The sequence below is a fragment of the Scyliorhinus torazame genome, chromosome 2 (genome assembly GCF_047496885.1).
Source record: "Scyliorhinus torazame isolate Kashiwa2021f chromosome 2, sScyTor2.1, whole genome shotgun sequence".
Taxonomy (NCBI): domain Eukaryota; kingdom Metazoa; phylum Chordata; class Chondrichthyes; order Carcharhiniformes; family Scyliorhinidae; genus Scyliorhinus; species Scyliorhinus torazame.
The window spans coordinates 316,090,168-316,112,772 of record NC_092708.1 but is presented as its reverse complement, the minus strand read 5'-3'; the positions used below and the strand labels follow the sequence as shown (position 1 = coordinate 316,112,772).

At 48.6% G+C, this 22,605-nt stretch overlaps 1 protein-coding gene across 3 annotated transcripts in view; it reads left to right on the top strand.

Moving 5' to 3' along the window:
• Positions 1–22,605, top strand: part of kiaa0586 (KIAA0586 ortholog) — a 934,633-nt gene that overhangs the window by 795,401 nt on the left and 116,627 nt on the right. For all 3 annotated transcript variants that reach the window (XM_072489245.1, XM_072489251.1, XM_072489243.1), the window contains 2 exons: positions 2,526–2,657; positions 17,176–17,359. In XM_072489245.1, the coding sequence (XP_072345346.1) occupies positions 2,526–2,657; positions 17,176–17,359 (316 nt within the window). The remainder of the gene's footprint in view (positions 1–2,525; positions 2,658–17,175; positions 17,360–22,605) is intronic.

Sequence of the window (22,605 nt, the reverse complement as noted above, 5' to 3'; positions counted from 1 at the left end):
GGTGCCCTGCTGCGGCCAGAGGATTTGATTTTTACACCCCACCAGCTCCAAGATCAGAGCCCCACAGACCATGTGCTGGTTCCTCCATCTAGCGCCCCCCCAGGCCATTTATATTCAGGCAGAATGGGATGCTGGCAAGACTACAAGTCATACATGGTGGGTAACGGACCAAACTCATTAAAAGCCTCCTAAGCCCAATTAAAAGAGACAACTGGGCTTTTCCAGTCCGCCAACATGTTCCCACAGATGGTGGGGCAAGTTTATATGCCTGGAAGTGGCCATCCAGTGGTAGATTGGGCAATGGGGGTCAGGGCTGAACTCCAGGTAGGCCTGGAGGCCCTCACTGCTGCCTGAATGCTGTGTTGCCCCATCCCCTCCTGCCCGCAACAGTGGTGGCTGAGCTGCAAAATACACATATTTGTTCAAAATTTAAATAGCTTTGAGATAGCCCCTCCATTTTGAAATGCCCTCTCCTTCATTTAGCTTTCCTTGCATTCTGCTGCTCCTTCAAGCCAGGCAACCCCTGATTGCCCTACAGCATCAAGAACCTCACCTGCCTTACTCAACTGAATGGCAAACCAGCTCTCCGGCTGTTAAATGAGGAAAATCAAAATTAATAACTGTTTCCCACACAGTGTGGGCTTATGACCTCCATTTCAGCCGGATGGGCAGGGTTCAGATGTCCAGAGGGAAAATCCTACCCCATTGTCCCTGCTGATTGAATGCTAGACACAATAGGCAATTATTCGAAACCAGGCATCCAACATACTGTGGTCAGCGGAAGGAGGGAATATATCTTCCTGGCATCCAGAACCTGTATGGGTCATAAGGAGTGCCACTTTGAGACGCAGGAAGTGGTGGAAGGGAAGGGTGGGGGTGATTTACAAAAGAAAATATTTTCTAGGCTATGTGGTTGGGCCTCTTCATTGCAGGTCTAAGTCTTCCCCTCCTCACCTCTGTCTTTCTCGATGCACCCCAGAAGAAATGTGACTTTTAATTGAGGTACAGTTCCACAGATATATTGTCCATACCTGAGTCAGGCAGTCAACCTGAATCCTATCATTACCCACACTTAAGCAGACAGGCATCGGACAACAATTAAATGTAAGAACCAAAAGATGGTTTCTTATACATTGTTGAGGCCAGTTGTACAACACTAACTGCACATCTTAACTAATGACACACAGGCTGGGGACTGAATCTGCAATAGTCCCTGGTCTATATGGCTTATTCTATCATTAAATAAACTAATTGAGTCAAAAAGAATCCTGAATACTTTAGGGACATGACTGCATAAGCCATATGACATCAGTAAATTATTGGATGTGATTCTGAAAAGACTTCAGCTGCACATCCTGTCACAAATTTCTGATGTTTAAATTGCACACTTTTGATGTCTAAATCCAGCGGTTATAGAACCAGATGGAGAAATTACTGGGAGCCTGGACAGCAATAGAGAGATACACAAAGAGAAAGGAACTGCAAGCGATTGAAAAGAATATCGATGCAGGGAATAGGATAGAAATCTGTGACAGGAAGGAGGAAGGTGAGGGACAGATAAAAGGGGGATCAGAGGCCGAGATGGAAAGTAAAGTGGAGAGTAAAGGAAAGGTAACAGGAGGAAAAGAAAGAAGGGAAGGAGGAGAGCTCAAAAAAAAAAGAGAACCAGCATTATATAGTGCCTTTATCCTCAGGAACCTAAAGTGCCTCATAGTCTGTGGATTACTTTTCAAAATGCAACTACTATGTAGGCAAACATACCAGGACCCTGTAAACAACAGTGAGGCAAATTACTGGGCAGTCTGTTTTGGTGGTGCTTTTGGGATAAGTGCACGCCAGGGCTCTGGGAGGACTTTACTACCCTTCTTTGAGTTTTGCATCAGCCTGATTGAAATAGAGGGCCTCAATTTAAAGACTCTTCTGAGAAATCACATTTCCCACAATGCAGCATTCCTTAATACTGCACTAAAATTAAATCTTACCTTGTAATCTTACATTGCATGCTGAAGTCCCGAAATTGGTCTTGAATTCATGAACTTGAGAGAGTTACCGCAGAGTTACATTTATGGAGGGGAATGGAGAGCCTGAGCCAAGGTGGACAGGTCGGCATGTAGAAGGAAAGGAAGAAGAGAAATGGAGGAAGAAAAGAAGGAACAGAGGCTTATCAGCATCCTGACTGAGAGTCATTAGAATTTTTGTTTTTACATGGGTTTGGTTGTTAAAAATAGTCAAGCTGTTGAGAATTATTGAGTCAGACGGTTTTGATTTATTCTCAAGGTTAACTTTGTGTGAACGAGCCCTCAGTAACTTTGGCTAAAAATATAAAAGTAATGTATCATTTTGCTCCAACAAAATTGGGCTGCCCACCCCTGTACTTTGTTCAGGAACTCAGAAATTGTAACTTAGTAGGTGGAAATTATCGTAAAAATATGGTCTAAAAATGAAATGGCATGTTATTAGACCTTTAAAAAATTCTAAATGCTTTCAATTTATTTGCTCATTTCTCTTTTACATTTTACACTCAGGATGAAGATCCCCCCAGTGAAGGACAAGTCATCTCAAAGCCGACCAAAGGATTCCAAAAATACTCACTTGGCACAATGTTAGCTGAAGTCAGTCAAGGTCCCTATGCTCCACAAGAAGTACATCACCCTGAGGTAAAAAAACAAGTAGTGAATTTTAACAATAAATGTTATTGTTTTAGGTAAATTATCCAAAACTTCAAGACTGCAACACAGTAGAACAAGAAACTACAGACACTCATGCCCAGGAATTTAACTCTTCTCTCCCCCCCCCCCCCCCCCGGAGGCAATATGCCATTCTGGAGTCATGTCTACAGCAAGAGACACGTCTCTCTGTTCCCTCAACTAACAAGTCTATCACTGTTCTCCCTTTCATTTTCTTCCCCTCCTGTCAAACAAAAATATCTGTGGTGCCACACATTTGGATCTGACTGCACTCGTCTGAGGAACCAATGCTCTCATCAGTATCCTAAACGGAAAAGCGATTAATGAGCAGGACACAGGGGACTCCTAGACTAGCTGCCCAGTTCCCTTTGTCTGCCTGGAAGTCACCCATCCCCTTTCTGCCTCCATGCTCCTCAGCTGCAATGTGACCATCTCTCTGAGTGTGCTATCGACATTTCCCTCAGCCTCACGGATGGGCCACAGTGACTCCAGCCACTGCTGGAACTCCAAACCCGGAGCTCAGGTTTCTGCAGCTGGTGACATTTCCTGCGCATGCGGTCATATAGGACACCGGTAACGTCCGCAACTTCCCACATATTACATGACACGCATTCCACACGACCGAGCTGTCCTGCCATAACTTCAATTTACTTCCCTTATGTTACCTTTATTTTACTCTGATTTTTTGACACTACTTAATTTTACCTAGCTTTGACTTAACTTTGTTTTCCTAATGCTTGTGGTTCTTACTTAGTTGCTTATCAGTTACAGGACTGCCACTGAAAGGGGGTCAGAGAGAAAATGATCTAAGTGCTGTTGAACACAGATCATTGAAGGTTCATGATCAATGTAGAAATGTTGTAGCTAAAGCTAAATGCATATTGAACTGTATTAAGAGAACTATTCAGTTGAAATCAAGGACTCCATTTTACCATTATGCAGGTCACTGCTTTGACTGCATCTGGATTACTGCACTTAGTTTTGATCTCCTCATGGATGATATAATGGCTTTGGAAACAGTTCAGAGGAAAGCTACGAGAATGATTCTTGGCTTAAAGAACCTTAAGTAATCAGACAGGCTTAAGGAGATAGATTTATTTACTTCACATCAGAACATAAGAAATAGGAGCAGGAGTTGACCATTTGGCCCTTTGAACCTGCTCCTCCATTCAACAAGGTCATGGCTGATTTTCTGCCTCAACCCAACCTTCCCACACTATCCCCTTGTCCATTAGTTCCCGTAGTACAATATGTTATAATCCTAGCTGCTAGATAGGTGCACCTCTCAGATGGTTTCTGTCAACTTCAGGTTAAGAAAGACAGATCCCAGGGACACTCAAATTAGTCTGAAGAACTGATCTATCTCCCCACAAAGGAATAGAGCCAGCCCAAATAATTACTGTATTCTGGATAGCCTTTTAGTAGATTAAAGACAATTATAATTTTTCCAAATATTATAAGGATCCGGGCAAAATCTCCTCAGCAATGTACTTCCCGAGAACTCGGGTGACAGTGATGTGTTGAGCAAAAGCACATCACGTGGCTTTCCTCCAGAACATAGCCAAATATGTACTTTTAGTCAAACTTAGCCCGAACATTCAGTAGCAACTCACCCACAATTAAGAAAGGGAAAGAACAGAATCATAATTTCAGCAAACGGGAGCTCGAGAGGCCACAGAGATGGTAGGAGCAGAGGAAAAGGTCACGAAAAGCGGATGGACGAGTCACAAACCCACGAGGCGAGAGGTCCCCGGCCACCCTACAGAGAGGGAGACTGACAACCTAGTCAGGGCGGACGCTTCCCCAACCTGCCGGAGATCGACAGAGCGCACAGATCTCTCCGGCCGAAGCCCAAAGCGCGGGAACAACCAAGGGTGATAATTGCAAAACTGCACCGGTATCAGGATCGTGAGAGGATCCTTAGGTGGGCGAGGCAGACGAAGACGAGCAGCTGGGAAGAACATAGACTCCGGTCTATGAAGACATTGGGACAGGTTTGGCAAAGCGCAGGGCCGAGTTCAACCTGGCGAAATCGGCCCTGTACAAAAACGGAGTGAGATTTGGAATGCTGTTCCCAGCCAGGCTCTGGGTCACGTTCAAAATAAAGAACATTACTTGAAAAATTAAATGAAAATCGCTTATTGTCACAAGTAGGCTTCACCCTGGAGGTGGACGGGTGTGTTCGTACAAACGGCCTGGACAAGGGGCAGGCAAGGCAATGCTGAAGGCGAAGCAGAGGAGGAAAGGGGGGGAAAAAATAACTATGATGGACACATATTGGGCTGGATTCTCCGTTTTTGGGGCTATGACCCCACGCCGACGTAAAAACTGTGGCTTTTCCCGCCAGAAAAACTGGCGTGAAAAGGCCCCATATTCATAGCCTTGCAGGGGGGCTGGCAGGGACCCGTTGTGAATCTAGCAGCTTCAGCTGCAGATAAGGGCCCCCGCACTTCGGGTCAGAGGCCACGGTGGCCTCCAGCGGCCGCGCCGTGCTCCATGGCAGACTCAGACTGCGGAGCCGGAACTCCCAAATCGTGCCCGACCCAGACCGTCCCCCCAAAAATTGCCCGGTCCCGTATGAGGCCCCCTCTGCCTTCCGATCGACCCACCCCCGACCATGGCAGACGCGGACTGAGTCCGCAGCCACCACACGAGTATCCCGAACGGCAGGACCACGTTAGATCCACGCGGTTGGGACTTCGGCCAGTCGGGGGCGGAGAGTAGCGGGGCGGGCCTCCAGCAATGACCACAGGTAGGGGATACGCAGAGAGAACGTCGCTTTTCTGGGCCCGGAGAATCGGAGAACTGGCACCGGTCCCGATTCCGTGCATGGAAATGGATTCTCCGCCACGCCACTGGACGCGATTTCGGCGTCGGGGTGTGGAGAATCCAGCCCATTATCTTTGCAAGGGACTATACTGCCTCGCTTTGATCAGAAAGATCAGATCACAGGGAAGGGCAAGAGCAGTGGAACGCAGGAGAGGGTGAGGCAGAGACAGAGGGAATGGATAGTTAGCAGCATGGGACAGGGGTAAGATCAGCCCTCGGAAGGGGGGCCACCACGCTAGTATGATAGCAAGGGGGATTGCGGCACACCTCCCGGCAGGGAGTGAACACTTGGCCGGGGGGGATGGGGAAGGTAAGGAGGAGATGGGGAGGGGGGTTGGGGGGGACGGGGTAGGAGAGGGAACACGGGGAGCACAAGATGAAGAAAGGATGGGTCTCAGATTGGCTTTAGCAGGTAAGGTGCAGGCTGAGGAAAGAAGATGGCGTCGCAAGCAGCCACTTTGGAGGGACCCTAAACAAAGGGAAACCCCGGGGTGCAGGGGCCCACCCACGTGCTACGTACAGTGACCACGGACATCTGAATGGCCCCCTAACAAAGGGAATCCCCGGAGTGCAGGGGAGCGTCCACCAGGTAAGTATGATTGATCCCCCAGGAAGGGGAGACAACAAAAAACCCTCACCAGGATTGTCACCTTAATAATAATCTTTATTGTCACAAGTAGGCTCACATTAACACTGCAATGAAGTTACTGTGAAAAGCCCCTAGTCACCACATTCCGGTGCCTGTTCGGGTACACAGAGGGAGAATTCAGAATGTCCAAATGACCTAATAGCACGTCTTTCGAGACTTGTGGGAAGAAACCGGAGCACCCGGAGGAAACCCACGCAGACATGGGGGGAACGTGCAGACTCTGCACAAACCTGGAACTTCAGGGGATTTAACAGTCCAATGAAAAGATCCAGAGTCTAAGCCCATTTGAGAAGTTTGAAAGCCGACCGTCTTCCTTCAAGAGACACGCCTGAGCGAGAAGGACCGACTGCGGGTAAGAAAGGGTTGAGTGGGACAGAAGTACCATTCATGGTACGGTACGAGAGCCAGGGGGTAGCTCTACTGATTAATAAGAGGAAGGTGTTCCCGGCGACAAGGACGGTTACGGGGCACCGGTAGTCTTGGTAAACGTGTATGTTCCTAACTGGGACGATACGGACTTTATAAAGAAGACCATGGTGGAAATCCTCAAAATCGACATACACCGACTGATCATGGGAGGGGACATTAACTGTGTACAGGACCCATTAAAAGACCAATCGAACCGCAAAACAGGGGAAAAGACAGGCATGGCCAGGGAACTGGGAGCATTCATGGAACAAATGGGGGCAGTTAATTCATGACGGCTCCTACGCCCTGGTGAGAAGGATGTCTCATTCTTTTCACCGGTGCACAGGGTATACACCCGTATTGTCTTCTATGCAGTAGGGAAATCGGTGCTTCTAGAAATAGTAAGAGTGGAATACTCCACGATAGTCATCTCCAACCACGCTCCACATTACATGGTTCTGAGGTTGGAGACGGGCCGTGCTCCATGCTCAGAGGTTGGACACGGATCTCTTGACTGACAAGGTCTTCTGCCAGAAAACAGCGCAGGCCATAGGCAAGTACATCACTAACAACCAGAATGGGGAAGTTTCACCGTCCTCGTTCTGGGAGGCACTGAAGATGGTGATTAGGGGAGAAATTATAGCCTACAAGGCTCATAGAGATAGGGAAGAGAAGGCGGCCAGGCAACAACTGACCGACTCCATCCTGGAGGTCAACAGAAAATACGACCGTAGAACTTCTGGCAGAGAGGAAAATACTGCAAATGGACTTTAATCTGTTATCCACCAGGAAGGCAGTGCACCAGCTCCCCCAGACACGGGGGACCTTTTATGAGCATGGAGGGAAGGCTAGCCGCCTGTTGGCTCACCAGCTGAGAAAGCAGGCAGCCATGAAGGAGATAGCCCAGGTAAAGAATAGCAGAGGCGGACTGATAGCCGATCCAAAAAAAGGTCAACCAAGCATTTGATGCCTTCTACTGGGACTGTACACCTTTGAGCCCCCTGATGGGAACTCGGGAATGAAACGGTTTCTCGATGAACTGGTCATGTCAGTCATAGGGGACAGAGGTGGAGGAAACTGGAATCGCCAGTAGGACTGGAAGTGGTCATGAAGTGATCGACTCCATGCAGGGGGAGGGGAGGCGCCGGGACTCGATGGGTTCCCGGCAGACTTTAGTAAAAAATTTGCAGACTCGCGAGCGAGGGGCACCTTGCCTCCAAAGCTAACACACGCCATCAAATCGCTGATACCCATAAAAGACAAAGACCAATAGTTCATAGAATTTACAGTGCAGAAGGAGGCCATTCAGCCCATCGAGTCTGCAGTGGCCCATGGAAAGATCACCCTACCTAAGCCCACACCTGCACCCTATCCCTGTGACCCAGTTACCCCATTTAACCTTTTTGGATACTAAGGGCAATTTAGTATGACCAATCCACCTAACCTGCACATCTTTGGACTGTGGGTGGAAACCGGAGCACCCGGAGAAAACCCACGCAGACACGGGAAGAACGCACAGACTCCGCACAGACAGTGTCCCAAGCCAGGAATCGAACCTGGGACCCTGGAGCTGTGAAGCAACTGTGCTAACCACTGTACTACCGTGCTGCCCAACGGAATGCAGTTCATATAGACCCATTTCGCTGCTTAACGTAGATGCAAAAATACTCGCGAAAGTCCTGGCCAAGAGACTGGAGAACTGCTTACCAGAAGTGGTCACATAGGACCAGAAGGGCTTTGTCAAAGGTCGACAGCTAATTGCAAACATCAGACGGCTGTTGAATGTTATACTAACCCCAGCTGGGGAGAGATGACCAGAGGTCATCGTCTCCCTAGACGCAGAAAAGGCCTTTGCCAGAGTCGAATGAAAGTATCTCATTGAGGTACTGGAGCGACTTGGGCTCGGAATGGGGATCACCTCGTGGGTGAAACTCCTGTACAACACCCCCAAGGAGAACGTTCGGACCAACACCACCAGCGCTGAATACTTCCAGCTGCACAGAGACACATGGCAGGGTTGCCCACTGTCCCCGCTCCTTTCGCCCTAGCAATTGAACCTCTGGCGATCGCTCTGCGAGATGTGAAAAGCTGGAAGGGCATCCAAAGGAGAGGCAGTGAGCACAGAGTGTCACTCGATGCAAATGAGCTGCTCCTCTGCGTCTCAGAGCCACGGAATAGCTTGAAGGAAATCATGAGGCTCCTGGAAGTGTGCGGGGCCATCTTGGGCTACAAACTCAACCTGGGCAAGAGTGCGGTGAACCCGAATGGAGGAGGGATGCAGCTGGAAGGTCTACCATTCAAACTAGCCCAAATCAAATTCCGCTACCTGGGGATTCCGATAGCCCACGACTGGACACGGATCCACAAATGGAATCTGACCAGTCTGGCGGAGGAAGTTAGAAAGGGTCTATAGAGATGGGATGCACTCTCGCTCTCCCTGGCAGGGAGGGTGCAGATGATCAAGATGAACATACTGCCGAGGTTCCTCTACCTGCTTAGATCCATACCAATCTTCATCCCAAAGGCCCTTTTCCAAGGAATAGACAAAATGATTATGACATTTGTGTGTGTGTGTGCGCGCGTGTGTGTGTGTGTGTGTGTGTGTGTGTGTGGGGGGGGGGGGGAGGAGAGAGAGAGAGAATCCCCCAAAATACACTGCAGAGAAGAAGAAACATGGGCAGCCTTGCCCTTCCGAACCTGCAGTACTACCACTGGGCAGCCACACCACTGAGCAGCTACAACCAAAACAGTGCAGGGATGGGTAAGGGAGCCGAGCAAGGAATGGTTGAATATGGAGGAGTCCTGTACAGGAACGGCCCTCCGAGCCCTAGTCCTGGCAGCACTCCCTTTCACCCAGCAAAGTACTCATCCAGCCCACTGGTGGTGTTAAAAACTTAGAACCAGATGCACTTCGGCTTAACCAAGGTGTCCAACATTTCCCCCCATCTGTGATAACTGTCATAATATACACCAGTATATCATGGTGCAGATACACACACACTGATGGACACACAGCAAGACCAATCAACACACACAACACCGCAGCCAATCACCAGTTAGAGCACACGCACTGTAAAGATAGGCGTCATCAGAGTTCCCGCTCACTCGGGATGCAGCCTCCTAGAAGGACAGAGCTTACAGCTGACAGCACAGATCCTCACCATGTGCTGAGTGCAAAGACTGGTTAGGACAGGCATAGGTCTTTAGTTTAATCTAACATCGTGTTAACCCACAGTGAAAGTATGTTCAACAGTTTCTAACTTAATAAAATAGTGTTGCACTATTTTAAGTGTTGGTGGCCTGTATGTGTTCCACGGATCCAGAGCACCCAATATATCATGATACCAGGAGTTGAGGGATATTAGAACTTCTTAGACCTACCTGCAAGTGATCTGCCTTCCGCCAGCATACAGTCATCCTGCAAAATGGACAGTGTCCGCCCGCCGCCGCCGCTCCGCATCACCGGTAACCTGGGGGCCAACTGGAAGATATTCAAACAACGCTTCCAGCTCTACCTTGAAGCCACAGACCGGGAAGATGCCTCAGATACCAGGAAGATCGCTCTCTTCCTATCCAGGGCCGGGGAACATGCCATCCACATTTTCAATTCTGTCACCTTTGCTGATGATGAAGATAAATCAAAATTCAAGACGGTCCTCCTCAAGTTTGACAGTCACTGCAGCATAGAGGTGAATGAATGTTTCGAGCGCTATGTATTCCAACAGCGTTTGTAGGGTAAGGATGAACCTTTCCAGTCCTTTGTCACCCACCTCCGCATCCTTGCGCAGTCCTGTAATTATGGACCCACCTCCGACTCCATGATACACAATCAGATCATTTTCGGTGTTCAGTCGGACCCTCTACGCCAGGAGCTCCTCAAGGTAAAGCAGCTCACCCTAGCGACCGCCATCGAGACCTGCGTGCTACACGAACACGCCACTAGTCGGTATTCCCACATCCAAGCGGCTGAACTGGCGCGGCAAGGTCCCCACAAGGCAGAACGGGTCCAAGCAATCGAGCAACTCCAGGGACTCAGCCTGGATGAGGGCAGCCTTTTCGCGGACTCCCGTGCTTGTGCGCACTGAACGAGGGGACGTCGACGAACGTACTGCGCAGGCGCGCACCATGTACGACCGCACCGCGCATGCGCGGTGGCGCAGCAAACATACTGACGCTACAACGTGTGGCAACTGTGGCTCCGCCCACTTAAAGCGGCAATGCCCTGCCAAATCCCGACAATGCCTGAGATGTGGCAAACTTGGCCACTATGCTGCTTTATGCAGATCAGCTCAGCCTGCCAATCCGTATCGCTCCAGCCAGCCTCGCAGGAATGTCCGGGCCATTCAACCCACGGTCACCGAGCCCGATGCGGACCTACTACCCGATATTGACACCGAGGACCCGAAGGCGCCTTTTCGAGTCGGTATCGTTACAAAAAACAGGGTGTCCCCGAAGCAAAGAATCCAGCCTCTATCGGTATACAGCACGATCCAAACGATGAGTGGTGTGCCACCCTGACGGTCAACCGGTCCCAAATACGATTCCGCCTGGACACTGGTGCCTCCGCCAAATTCATTGCGCGGTCTGACCTCCAAAGCCTCACTGCTTGGCGCGCAGGCATGCAAGCTGTTGAACCTAGTTCAGAGAGTTCACTCTCTCTCTCCTGCTGGCGTGTCTGCCTTTCAGGACACCGACTTCAGGGCGCAGCTCGATGCCATTATCAACCAGTACCACAATGTCTTTGAGGTCATGGGCACGCTCTCGTACACCTACAAGATTTTATTAAAACCGAATGCCACGCCTGTGGTGCACGCACCTCGCAGGGTCCAGCACCCCTTAAGGACCGCCTCAAGCAGCAGCTGCAGGACCTCCAGAACCAAGGAGTTATTTCCAAAGTCATGGAACCAACCGACTGGGTCAGTTCCATGGCATGTGTAAAAAAGCCTTCTGCCGAATTGAGAATTTGCATTGATCCCAAGGATCTAAATCGCAATATCATGAGGGAGCATTATCCAATTCCCAAGTGCGAAGAGCTCACATGTTAGATGGCTCGCGCCAAGCTCTTCACCAAACTCGTCGCCTCAAAAGGTTCTGGCAAATCCAGCTCGATAAATCCAGCAGTTAACTTTGCACATTTAATACCCCCTTTGGCAGATATTGTTACAACAGGATGCCGTTTGGGATCATATCTGCATCAAAAGTGTTCCATAGGATTATGGAACAAATGATGGAAGGCATTGAAGGTGTTCGCGTCTATGTTGATGACATAATCATTTGGTCCACCACCCCGCAGGAGCATGTTAGTCGCCTCCAGCACGTACTCAGACCTATACATGAGCATGGCCTCCGCCTCAACAGGGCCAAATGCTCTTTTGGTCAGACGGAACTCAAGTTCCTCGGAGACCACATCTCCCAATTGGGTGTGCAGCCGGATCGGACAAGGTTGCTGCCATCACAGCGATGAAAACACCAGAGGACAAGAAGGCGGCCCTCCGATTTCTGGGCATGGTCAATTTTTAATGGAAATTTATCCCTAACCTCGCCTCTCATAGCACGGCTCTCAGGAACCTGGTCAGGAAGATGACAGACTTCCAATGGCTCCCTGCCCACGAGCACGAATCGAGAGAACTCAAAACAAAACTGACCACGGCCCCGGTCTTAGCTTTCTTTGATCCAGCAAAGGAGACCAAAGTTGCGACCGATGCCAGTCAATCCGGCATTGGAGCAGTGGTCCTTCAACGTGATGAGGCCTCATCATGGGCCCCCGTTGCATATGTGTCATGTGCGATGACCCCCACGGAGCAGCGCTACGCACAGATAGAAAAGGAGTGCCATGGCCTTCTGACCGGTGTGGTTAAGTTTCACGATTATGTCTACGGACTTCCTGAGTTCACCGTCGAGACCGACCATCGCCCGCTGGTCAATATAATACAGAAAGACTTGAACGACATGACGCCTCGTCTCCAGCGTATCCTTCTCAAGCTCTGGCGATATGACTTCCAGCTGGTATACACCCCAGGCAAAGACCTCATCATTGCTGACGCTCTCTCCAGGGCAGTCAACACTCCATGTGACCCAGCGGGGTTCGTCTGCCAGTTGACGCCCATGTGGCCTTCGTGGTCTCCAATCTACCTGCCACGGATGAACGCCTCGTCCAAATTCACCGCGAGATGGCGGCTGACCCTTTGCTACAGCGTGTCATGCGCCACCAAACAGACGGGTGGCTCAAGGGCCAATGCCCTCAGTACTATAATGTCAGAGATGATCTGGCGGTAGTAGACGGAGTTCTCCTGAAACTGAAATAGCATGCGCCAGCTCGTCCTGGAACAGCTACGGCCACCTTGGCGTGGAAAAGTGCCGCCGACGGGCCCGAGAGGCAGTGTACTGGCCCGGCATTAATGAAGACATAGCCAACACAGTGCTCAACTACCCCACTTGTCAGCGCTTCCAGCCAGCCCAACCACTTGAGACCCCGCAGCCCCATGAGTTGGTCACGTCACCATGGACCAAGGTGGGCATCGACCTGTTCCACGTGCTGGGTAGAGACTATGTCCTGATCGTGGACTACTTTTCAAATTACCCGGAGGTGATACGGTTGCATGATATCACAATCATCCGTGCCTGTAAGGACACCTTTGCTCGACACGGCATCCCACTCACGGTTATGTCGGACAATGGCCCCTGCTTCGCCAGCCAGGAATGGTCCAACTTTGCCAGGCGGTACAATTTTGCCCATGTGACATCCAGTCCCCTGTACCCCCAATCCAACGGCAAAGCGGAGAAGGGAGTACATATAGTCAAACGGCTCCTATGCAAGACTGCCGATGCTGGGTCTGATTTCTACCTCGCCCTGCTGGCCTATCGCTCCGCCCCACTGTCCACTGGCCTGTCGCCAGCCCAGTTATTCATGAGTCATACCCTGAGGACGACGGTGCCGTCCATCCATGTCCCAGACCTCGACCACGTTCCGGTCCTCCGCCGGATGCAGCTGTCTCGTGCACAGCACAAGGCGGCTCATGACTCCCGTGCAGCTGATCTCCCTGCTCTGGCTCCAGATGACAACGTCCGCGTCCATCTTCCGGATGGTAGCTGGTCTGCAACCGCTGTGGTCCTTCAGCAGGTGGCTCCCCGCTCGTTCCTGGTTCGTCTACCGGGTGGCTCTATTCTGCGCCGCATTCGATGCGCCCTTCGTCTCGTGATCCTCCACTGTGGCCTCATCCTCCTGCTGACCCTGCCACGGACTATGCATAGGTCTTTAGTTTAATCTAACATCGTGTTAACCCACAGTGAAAGTATGTTCAACAGTTTCTAACTTAATAAAATAGTGTTGCACTATTTTAAGTGTTGGTGGCCTGTATGTGTTCCACGGATCCAGAGCACCCAACACATCAATAATTACAAATTCTCACCAGCCATGCTAGCTGCCATTTGTAAGAAGCGGAGACAGGACTGGGGGCGGCTAGCAATTAGGGACTTCTACAAGAGAGACAGAATTGCAACCCTGGACGAGCTGACAGACAGACTAGAGCTCCCCAACGCACAGGAGCTCCAACATTTACAGATCAAAAACTTTCTCTGCAAGGAGACGACGAGGTACCCTTGGGCCAAGAGAGACACAATGTTGGAGGAACTGCTAGAGACATTCGGGATGGAGATGGGGAACTGCAGGGACATGTACAGATGACTGTTAGAAAGGGCGAGGACACCACTAGACGAAGCAAGACAGAAATGGGAGGACAAACTAGTGACGGAGGTGGTGTGGGGACTCTGGAGCGAAGCACTGAGCAGGGCCAACTCCACCTCCTGCGCAAGGCTAAACCTCAGGCAGTTCAAAGTGGCGCACGGAGTGCACCTAACCAGAACCCGAGTGAACTGGTTCTTTCCAGAGGTGGAGGACAAGTGTGAACGGTGCCAGGGAGGCCCAGCTAATCCCGTCCACATGTTCTGGACTTGCCTCAGATTTGACGGGCTCTGGACAGCCTTCTTCGAAGTGATGTCCAAGGTTGTGGGGGTGAGGGTGGAGCTGTGCCCGAGAATGGCAGTCTTCTGGGTATCGGACCAGCCAGAACTTTATGTGGGGAAGAGGGCCGACATTTGCTTCCTTAATCGCCTGCCAGAGAATCCTGCTCAGTTGGTGATCGGCAGCACCACCCACAGCCGCAGACTGGCTGGCAGACCTGTTGGAATTTCTCCACCTGGTGAAGATCAAATAGACCATCTGAGGGTCGGATGAGGGCTTCCACAAAGCGTGGGGGCTATTCATTAGCTTGTTCCAAGACCTGCTCGAGGCCAATAGTGGCTAGGAAGGGAGGGGGGTGGGGGGCCAATGAGGGGAGACAGGACCACACAGAGCAGGTAAGAAAAATGGAGAGAGGGGGGCAGCAAGGCAGGAACCCAAGGAAACATCAGGAGGGGACACGGGAAAAGACCGAGGAGGGAGCCAGAGGGACCCCCAACAAAACCAGGGGGCAACAGTAACAAAATTGTACATACGAACCATCTCGCTCACCCTCCCTCTTGTACAGTGTACAGTTATAAAAATTCAACAAAAATATTTGAAAGTAAAATAAAAAGGACAGGGAGGTGGGAGGAGGGGGGGAGGGGGGGGGGGGGGGCGGCAGGGACCTGGGTGTTAGCTCCAATGTTTGGCTTTTGTAAAATTGTATCTGGTCTACACAGACATGTTTACTTTGTATTGTACAAAATGAAAACCTGAATAAAAATATTTCCCCCAAAAAATGTATTCCTCTACTGAGGGGAGTATGAAATCGGGTTCTTGAGTTAGTGATACAGAAGACTATCTAAGACAAGATACATTCTAAAATATATAAAAGCACACAGTACTCCAGGGATGACCTCATCGATGCCCTGTATAATAATGTAAAGACTTCTTTACTCCTTAACCCCAAGCATTATTTATAACAGCAATCGAGCAGTGCAGATTTAGAAGTGACCTGATCGAGGTTTCTATTTCTGAAGAATATTGAGCCTCTGGAATGCATTGTCAACTGAGGCACTGTGTGTTGCCTCTCTGTTCGTATTCAAAAGGGAGCTGGACAGTTCTTGACTGGTGGCATGGATTCAGGGATGAGAAATTTCCACTGTTTGGCGGATTTTCGAAATTGACTTTTCAGAAATCTATCATTTTAAATATATGTTCCAACCTTCGGGGCTAGTCCAACATATGGGTGGGTTAACAGTCTCTGCTGTCAGTCAGAGAGAGTGGGGACTGACTGCAGAGCCGTGACTGGAGGAACAGCGAGCATGAATGAGTGATAGATAGTAGGAAACTGGTACCATTGCTCACTTTCACACTTACAGCTTTTTTTACTTATGTATTTGATTTCCCAACTCTTTGCCTGGACTCAATTGCCCGTGGAATTGCTGAAGTTGACTTAATACTCATCCCTGAGTAAGTGCTTCCTTTCTATCTCAGCACATATGCAAAAAAGTCAAAAGGTAAAGCATTAATGTGATGTTGATTGTACCGTCCAAAGTTCTCAATAAAAAATGCACAATGTCTTCATGCTCCTGTCGATAAGAATGTTCTTCTTTTAATCCTGGGTTTCAGATAGCAAGGCAAATTGTCATCTTCACCACATAACTGGAAAACTGATGGAGCAGGTTGTCTGCCTGTTATAGAACAATCTTACTTTTCATTGTTTTCATTGGGATGAAAATCAGATGCGTTCTGTAATGGTGGGCACTCTGCTCCATCAGACTAACATTCAGACCGCGAATGTAAAAGTTTACTCCATTGATTTTGCCAGATAAGGGATGTTCTTTTCAGTGTAGATGCATTTTCTGAATTAATATCATCTATGATATATGCTGTTGCTGTGGAGATTGTGCTATGAACTTAGAACCATTTAATCCTTTTACAATTAACCATATGGGCCAACACCATCAAAGAAATCTCCTGAAATATGGTATAGTTGACAACTAAATGCTAAATTTGCAAACTCATTTGGTAAAGTTACTAGTGTATCTAATATGGGCAGCATGGTAGCACAGTGGTTAGTACTGTTACTTCACAGCAGGTTCGATTACCGGCTTGGGTCACTGTCTGTGCGGAGTCTGCACATTCTTCCCTTGCCTGCGTAGGTTTCTTCCAGGTGCTCCGTTTCTTCCCACATGTCCCGAAAGACGTGCTTGTTAGGTAAATTGGACATTTTGAATTCTCCCTCAGTGTACCCGAACAGGCGGCGGAGTGTGGCGACTAGGGGCTTTTCACAGTAATTCATGCAGTGTTAATGTAAGCCTATTTGCGACACTAATAAAGATTATTATTATTATTTGGGAAACAAGATGATCACACTGGTATCATGCAGATATTTTTTCTGCGGTTCGGCTCATTACTCTGACTGTGTGTACAAGAATTCTTCAGAGCAAGTGATATGTGTGCTAACTGATCTGGGAATGCGTTTAAAATCAATAATGAACACTTTTTCATGTTGATTGATACAGAATTCCCTCAGCTAATTTAAAATGTAAGATAGCACCTTTTTATACTAAAAATAACAATTTGCATCCATGGTTACTCAAGCTATTTGACTCATGTCTTTAAACTTTACGTGTACCATTTATTTTTCTGCCACATAGGACTCTGATGATGACAGCAGCACAGGGCAGATTAGTGAAGGCCAGATGCCCAGATTTACTGCAGCAGCAGAAAGTATCCTGACTGGGCAGTCACAATACATCAATTCTTTATCAATGAATAGAGGCACAAGCTTACTGCAAAGGAGGCGTTCATCATCACCAGGGCAGTTTGATATTCAAACAGGTAATCAGTGGGATATAGTTACCTCTTGAACACAGAGAACTGAATTATGTTTTGAGAAAATTATATTATTGTATTTATCCAGATGCTGGCACATCAATATACAAGGGGCAGCACGGTAGCCTTGTGGATAGCACAATTGCTTCACAGCTCCAGGGTCCCAGGTTCAATTCCAGCTTGGGTCACTGTCTGTGCGGAGTCTGCACATCCTCCCCGTGTGTGCGTGGGTTTCCTCTGGGTGCTCCAGTTTCCTCCCACAGTCCAAAGATGTGCAGGTTAGGTGGATTGGCCATGATAAATTGCCCTCAGTGTCCAAAATTGCCCTTAGTGCTGGGTGGGGTTACTGGGTTATGGGGATAGGGTGGCGGTGTTGACCTTGGGTAGGGTGCTCTTTCCAAGAGCCGGTGCAGACTCGATGGGCCGAATGGCCTCCTTCTGCACTGTAAATTCTATGATAAAATATTTCAGGCAAACTATCTAGTTTGTTTATTGCCTTGGGCGCCATGGTGAACTGAACAAGAATTCATTTCTCAGCCATAAGACCAAGAGCTGAGTACTAATGGTTGCAATCACTCCTGTTGTTTACACTTTAGAACAGCTTTCTCCCACTCCATAGGTGTCTGATACCCATTGATGCTTCCCAGACAAAAGATGTGGCTGATGCCTTGCTGGTAGTAATTGCTCTTTGCTATTTTGTCAGTGACTTCAAGAAAGCACCGAATTGATTCATACTGTGTTCTTAATGAGGAAGTATCTGACTTGTACTTTGAGTTGTTCCCTTTGAAGTCTTATCATGTTCTAGTCTTTCAAGGCAAAGATTTTCCTTCAGTTTTTGCCCCTATTGTCTCTTCTGAAAATACTGATTCATACATGGCACTCTGCACACGCAATCTGTACATGCCGCAGTGCATTCTTCATATGTGAACATAGCAAGTGTCGTCTGGAAGCTTGACTACACGAGATATCATAATTTTGTACTGTCCTCAGCCAATAGCCACGCTGCCACATTTGTATTAAAGCCATTAAATCACAGTCAGGAGCACAAACCAGGCCTGTTTTTGTTTTATCTTCCAAATTCTGTTATCATGCACACCTATGCTGTTTGATAGCATTGAGTGTAAAACTCCTCCTTTCACCCTTGTAAACCTAATTGTAGGAAAGCTCGTAATTGCAACGTTATCGCACTGACAATCTGTATGAAAACCCTAATACAAGGTTCAGGAGATCATAAATCACCAGAAATGGGAGAGTAGGCTATTTGGCCCAATGAGACTGTTGCACCATTCAATAAGCTCATCACTGATTGTGGCCTTAGCTCTACGCTCCTGCCTGTCACCCATAACCCTTGACTCCCTTGTCAATGACAAATCTGTCAAACTCAGTCATGAGAATATATTCAATGACCCAGCCTCCACTGCTCTCTGTGAAGGAAAATTCCAAACACTAACAATCCTCTGAGGGAAGAAATTCTTCCTCTTAAATGGGAGATATCTATTTTTAGTTTTCCCCAAGAGAGGAAATATTCTCTGGGCGTCAGCCCTGCCAAGCCCCCTCAGAATCTTGTATGTTTCAATAAGATCACCTTTCATTCGTCAAAATGACGCCAACCTGCTCAACCTTTCCTCATAAGACACCCTTTCATCCCAGGAATAATCCCAGTGAACATTCTCCAATGCAGGTATATTTCTCCTTAAGTAAGGAGATCAAAACTGTACACAGTGCTCCAGGTAAGGTCTCATTTTTACTTTTATACTCCATGCCCTTGCAGTAAAGACCAACAATCTATTTGCCATTCACATTACTTGATGTACCTGAATGCTACTGTTTCATGATACATGTACAAGAATACTCAGAAGATTGACTTTTAATTTATAAACTATTATTATTTAGTTTGTGTTTGCGAGTCACATGCTTACATTTTACTTCTATTTCTTTAACATTGGGGAAAGCTGTATTGGTTTGTATCAATTCTCTGTCAATTGACTACTTTATCCCTCTTAGCAGATTTTCACAGTGCCAGTCCAGAGTTAGCTTTGAGAGGTGAGAGGAATCTCACATGTTGAGGGCGATTTTGAGCCGGTGTTAGCTGCCAGTGAGAATGGTGGCGTGGGCAGAAAATTTGGCGTGAATCGTAAAATGTGATTCTCTCCAGCAAGATTGCGAGTTCCAATTTTTCAGATCGTCGCTTTGTGGCGTGATGAGAAACCCATCACAGAAGACCGTAAACCTCATTTTAATACATGATAATATAATTAGCGAGGGACTTCCTCACTTGCTGAAAATTCATCACGCCGGCATGATTCACAACAGCTACATAAAAATGCGCATCTGGCGACCTCATCTCCAAAGGAGATATCAGAGGTGAGCACTCAGGTCGCCATTACCATCCAAGGTGCCAGTTGCAGAGGGGACAGCAAAGAGGTCGTGGGGGACCCAGATAAGTTTAACTTGGGGCCAGGGTTAATGGGGGGGGGGGGTCCAGCCTCGGCATCTCGGGGGATGGGGTCGCTCGCAGGCCTTAGCGTCCAGTCATGTCTCTGAGCGTCCAGGTGTAAAGGGGTCTGTCGGCTGATAGCAGGTAGCACTTCCTCAGTCCACCTCGCTGGGCTTGTGGTGATATAACCGCTGAAGGATTGCCCTTCCAGAGTGGCAGCTGGAAAATGGGTGGGAGCAGGCGAATCTTGAGGGTCAGCACTGTGGGCAACTATGAGGTTCATGGGTGGGGTCCCATGAGAGGCCAGGCTGCATGAGCAGAACTCTGAGAAGAGGTGTTTTCAAGCCTTATGAGGCCTGAGACCCTCACATAGGGGGGAGGACGACTCTAGTAAGAATGAACCCCCACACTGAGGCAGCACTGTGAAGCCAGAGGTCATGAGCTGTATGGAAGTTCAATGGCACTTGTTAGTAAGGCCAGACTGTCAGGGGTTAGTTTCTGGGTGGCTAGCTGTTCCAATTGGAAGGGTTATTTAATCTGCAGCCTACATGAGCTAGGGCAAAGAGGATGCCCTCTAAGGATGCAATTGGATTGCTAATTGCAGCCTTCACACGAATAAGGTGTGGCACGCCTGCCACAAGGGAAAACCAGTTGCCTGATCAACTCCCTGACTCTTTCTTGACGAGATAGGGGAAGGGAAGATATCAGATATATATGGGCAGATGTTGGCGATGGAGAAGGCTTTGCTGGAGGAAGTAATGGGGAAATGGGAGTCAGAGTTAGGTTTGGTTTTGGAGGGTTGGATATGGAACGAGGTTCGACATGGGGTCAATTTTACCTCCTCGTGCAAGGCTGAGTTTGATTTTGTTTAAAGTGGTGCATAGGACGCTCTTGACTAAGGTACACATGAGTGTGTTCTTTCCGGGTGTAGAAGACAGATGTGAATGTTGTTCTAGGGGGCCAGCGAACCACTCGTTTTGGCCTTGTTCTAAGTTAATTAAGTTTTGAGTTTCCTTCTTCAAAACAATGTCGGAGATTTTGGGGGTTAGAATGGGGCTGTGTCCAATGATGCCGATCTTTGGAGTGTCGGACTTGCAGGAGGGGAAGAGGGCTAATGTCTTGGCCTTCACCTCTCTAATAGCCCAGATGCGAGTCTTGCTCGGATGGAGGGCATTGGCTCCACCTAAGGATTCGGCATGATTGGGGGATTTGTCAGAATTCCTCCATTTGGAAAAGATAAAGTATGCCTTAAGGGGATCGGATGAGGCGTTTAACTCTAGAAGGCTGCCATTCATTACCTTCTTTAAGGCTGGTTGTTGTCAGCAATTAGGAGGTGGTGGTTGGCGGGGGTTCTGGATAAATATGGGATAGGAGGGGCTGGGTTGTGGGGATATTTTTATAAAAATTGTATAAATTTGTTTGACTATTTTGTATGTTATAATTGAAAATTTTCTGACAAAAAATATATTTTTTAAAACTCCTTGGCCCTTACTTGATGAGTCAATTGTGCCAATTAAGTCAGCATTACAATGCATGAGTGTGCCACAGAATGGTACCCAATTTTTAACCCTTGAAGTCTTGCCCCCAAGAATTGAACTCCAAGCTTCATACTCACAGCTACACAACAGAGAGGTGACACATGTGGCTCCCAATGCAAGGCGTTATGGTGAAGTCTCTCATCACTCACCGCTTTAAAGACAATGGCCGGGGCGGGCGGGGGGGGTCATCGTCTAGGTTAGAACGCTGGTCCATTGAATGCACTCGACTATCGCAACAGCTTATGCTTGGTGAGGGTTTGGGAATGTTGAGACTCTCAAAGGTCGAATCGCTTCATTCATGTGGAGTTGAGAGGGACAACTGTGGGGAAGCGGCTAATGTGTGACAGGGAAGGGAGTGAGGCTTCATAGAAAGGCGCTCACACAGGTGGAAACAGCATAGGTGGATGTCCCAGCTGCTGAGAGGGCTAAGAGTTATGGCACTGTCAGGAATCCTCATCGCTCGCTTTGATGTTCTCTTCCTTTCGGTTTATGATTCTGCAGAATCATGGAACCAGTCGAATTAGTTATTCTATTAATTGTGATCAACAGACATTGACATTGACATGCCGCTGCACGTGGCCAGGAACAGCACCCTTCAGAGGAGCGGGAAGGACGCTGGACCTGTTGCTCTTCCGGAAGCATGGCCACAGGTGGCAGAGCCTCAGAGGAGACACGACCAGCCAATGATATTCTGATGTTGACCGTCCTACATCCAGATGTCAGAGATCCAGTGCCGGAGAAGACTGTGGCCCACCTGTGGCAGATTATGCAAGAGTTTGCATCACATGGACTAGGTGGTCACCCATTGCCTGTGATCCTTAAAGTCACTGCGCTCTGAACCTGTATAAAAGAGGCTTGTTTCTGGAAGCACAGTGACTTGTGCAGTATTTCCCAGTCAACCGTTAACAGATGCATAAGGGAGGTCATAGATGGGCTATTCGCAAGGGCCCACAATATATCAACTTGGACCGGGACCAAGTGAACCAGGATGCCAGGGCTGTGGGTTTTGCACACATGGCAGGCATGCCCCAGGTTCAGGGTGTCATCGACTGCACTCATGTGGCTCTGCGGTTTCCATGGTAGTATGGCATTCCATTTACAAACCACAAGGGATACCATGCCCTCAATGTCCAGATCATCTGTGATCATGCCTGTGCATCATGCAGGTGTGCGCCAGTTTCCCAGAGTGCGTCCATGATAGTTACATTTTGGGCCACTCGCAGATCCCAGCCGTCTTCGAGGGAGAGCAGTGGCTAGGGAGATGGCTCCTCGGGGAC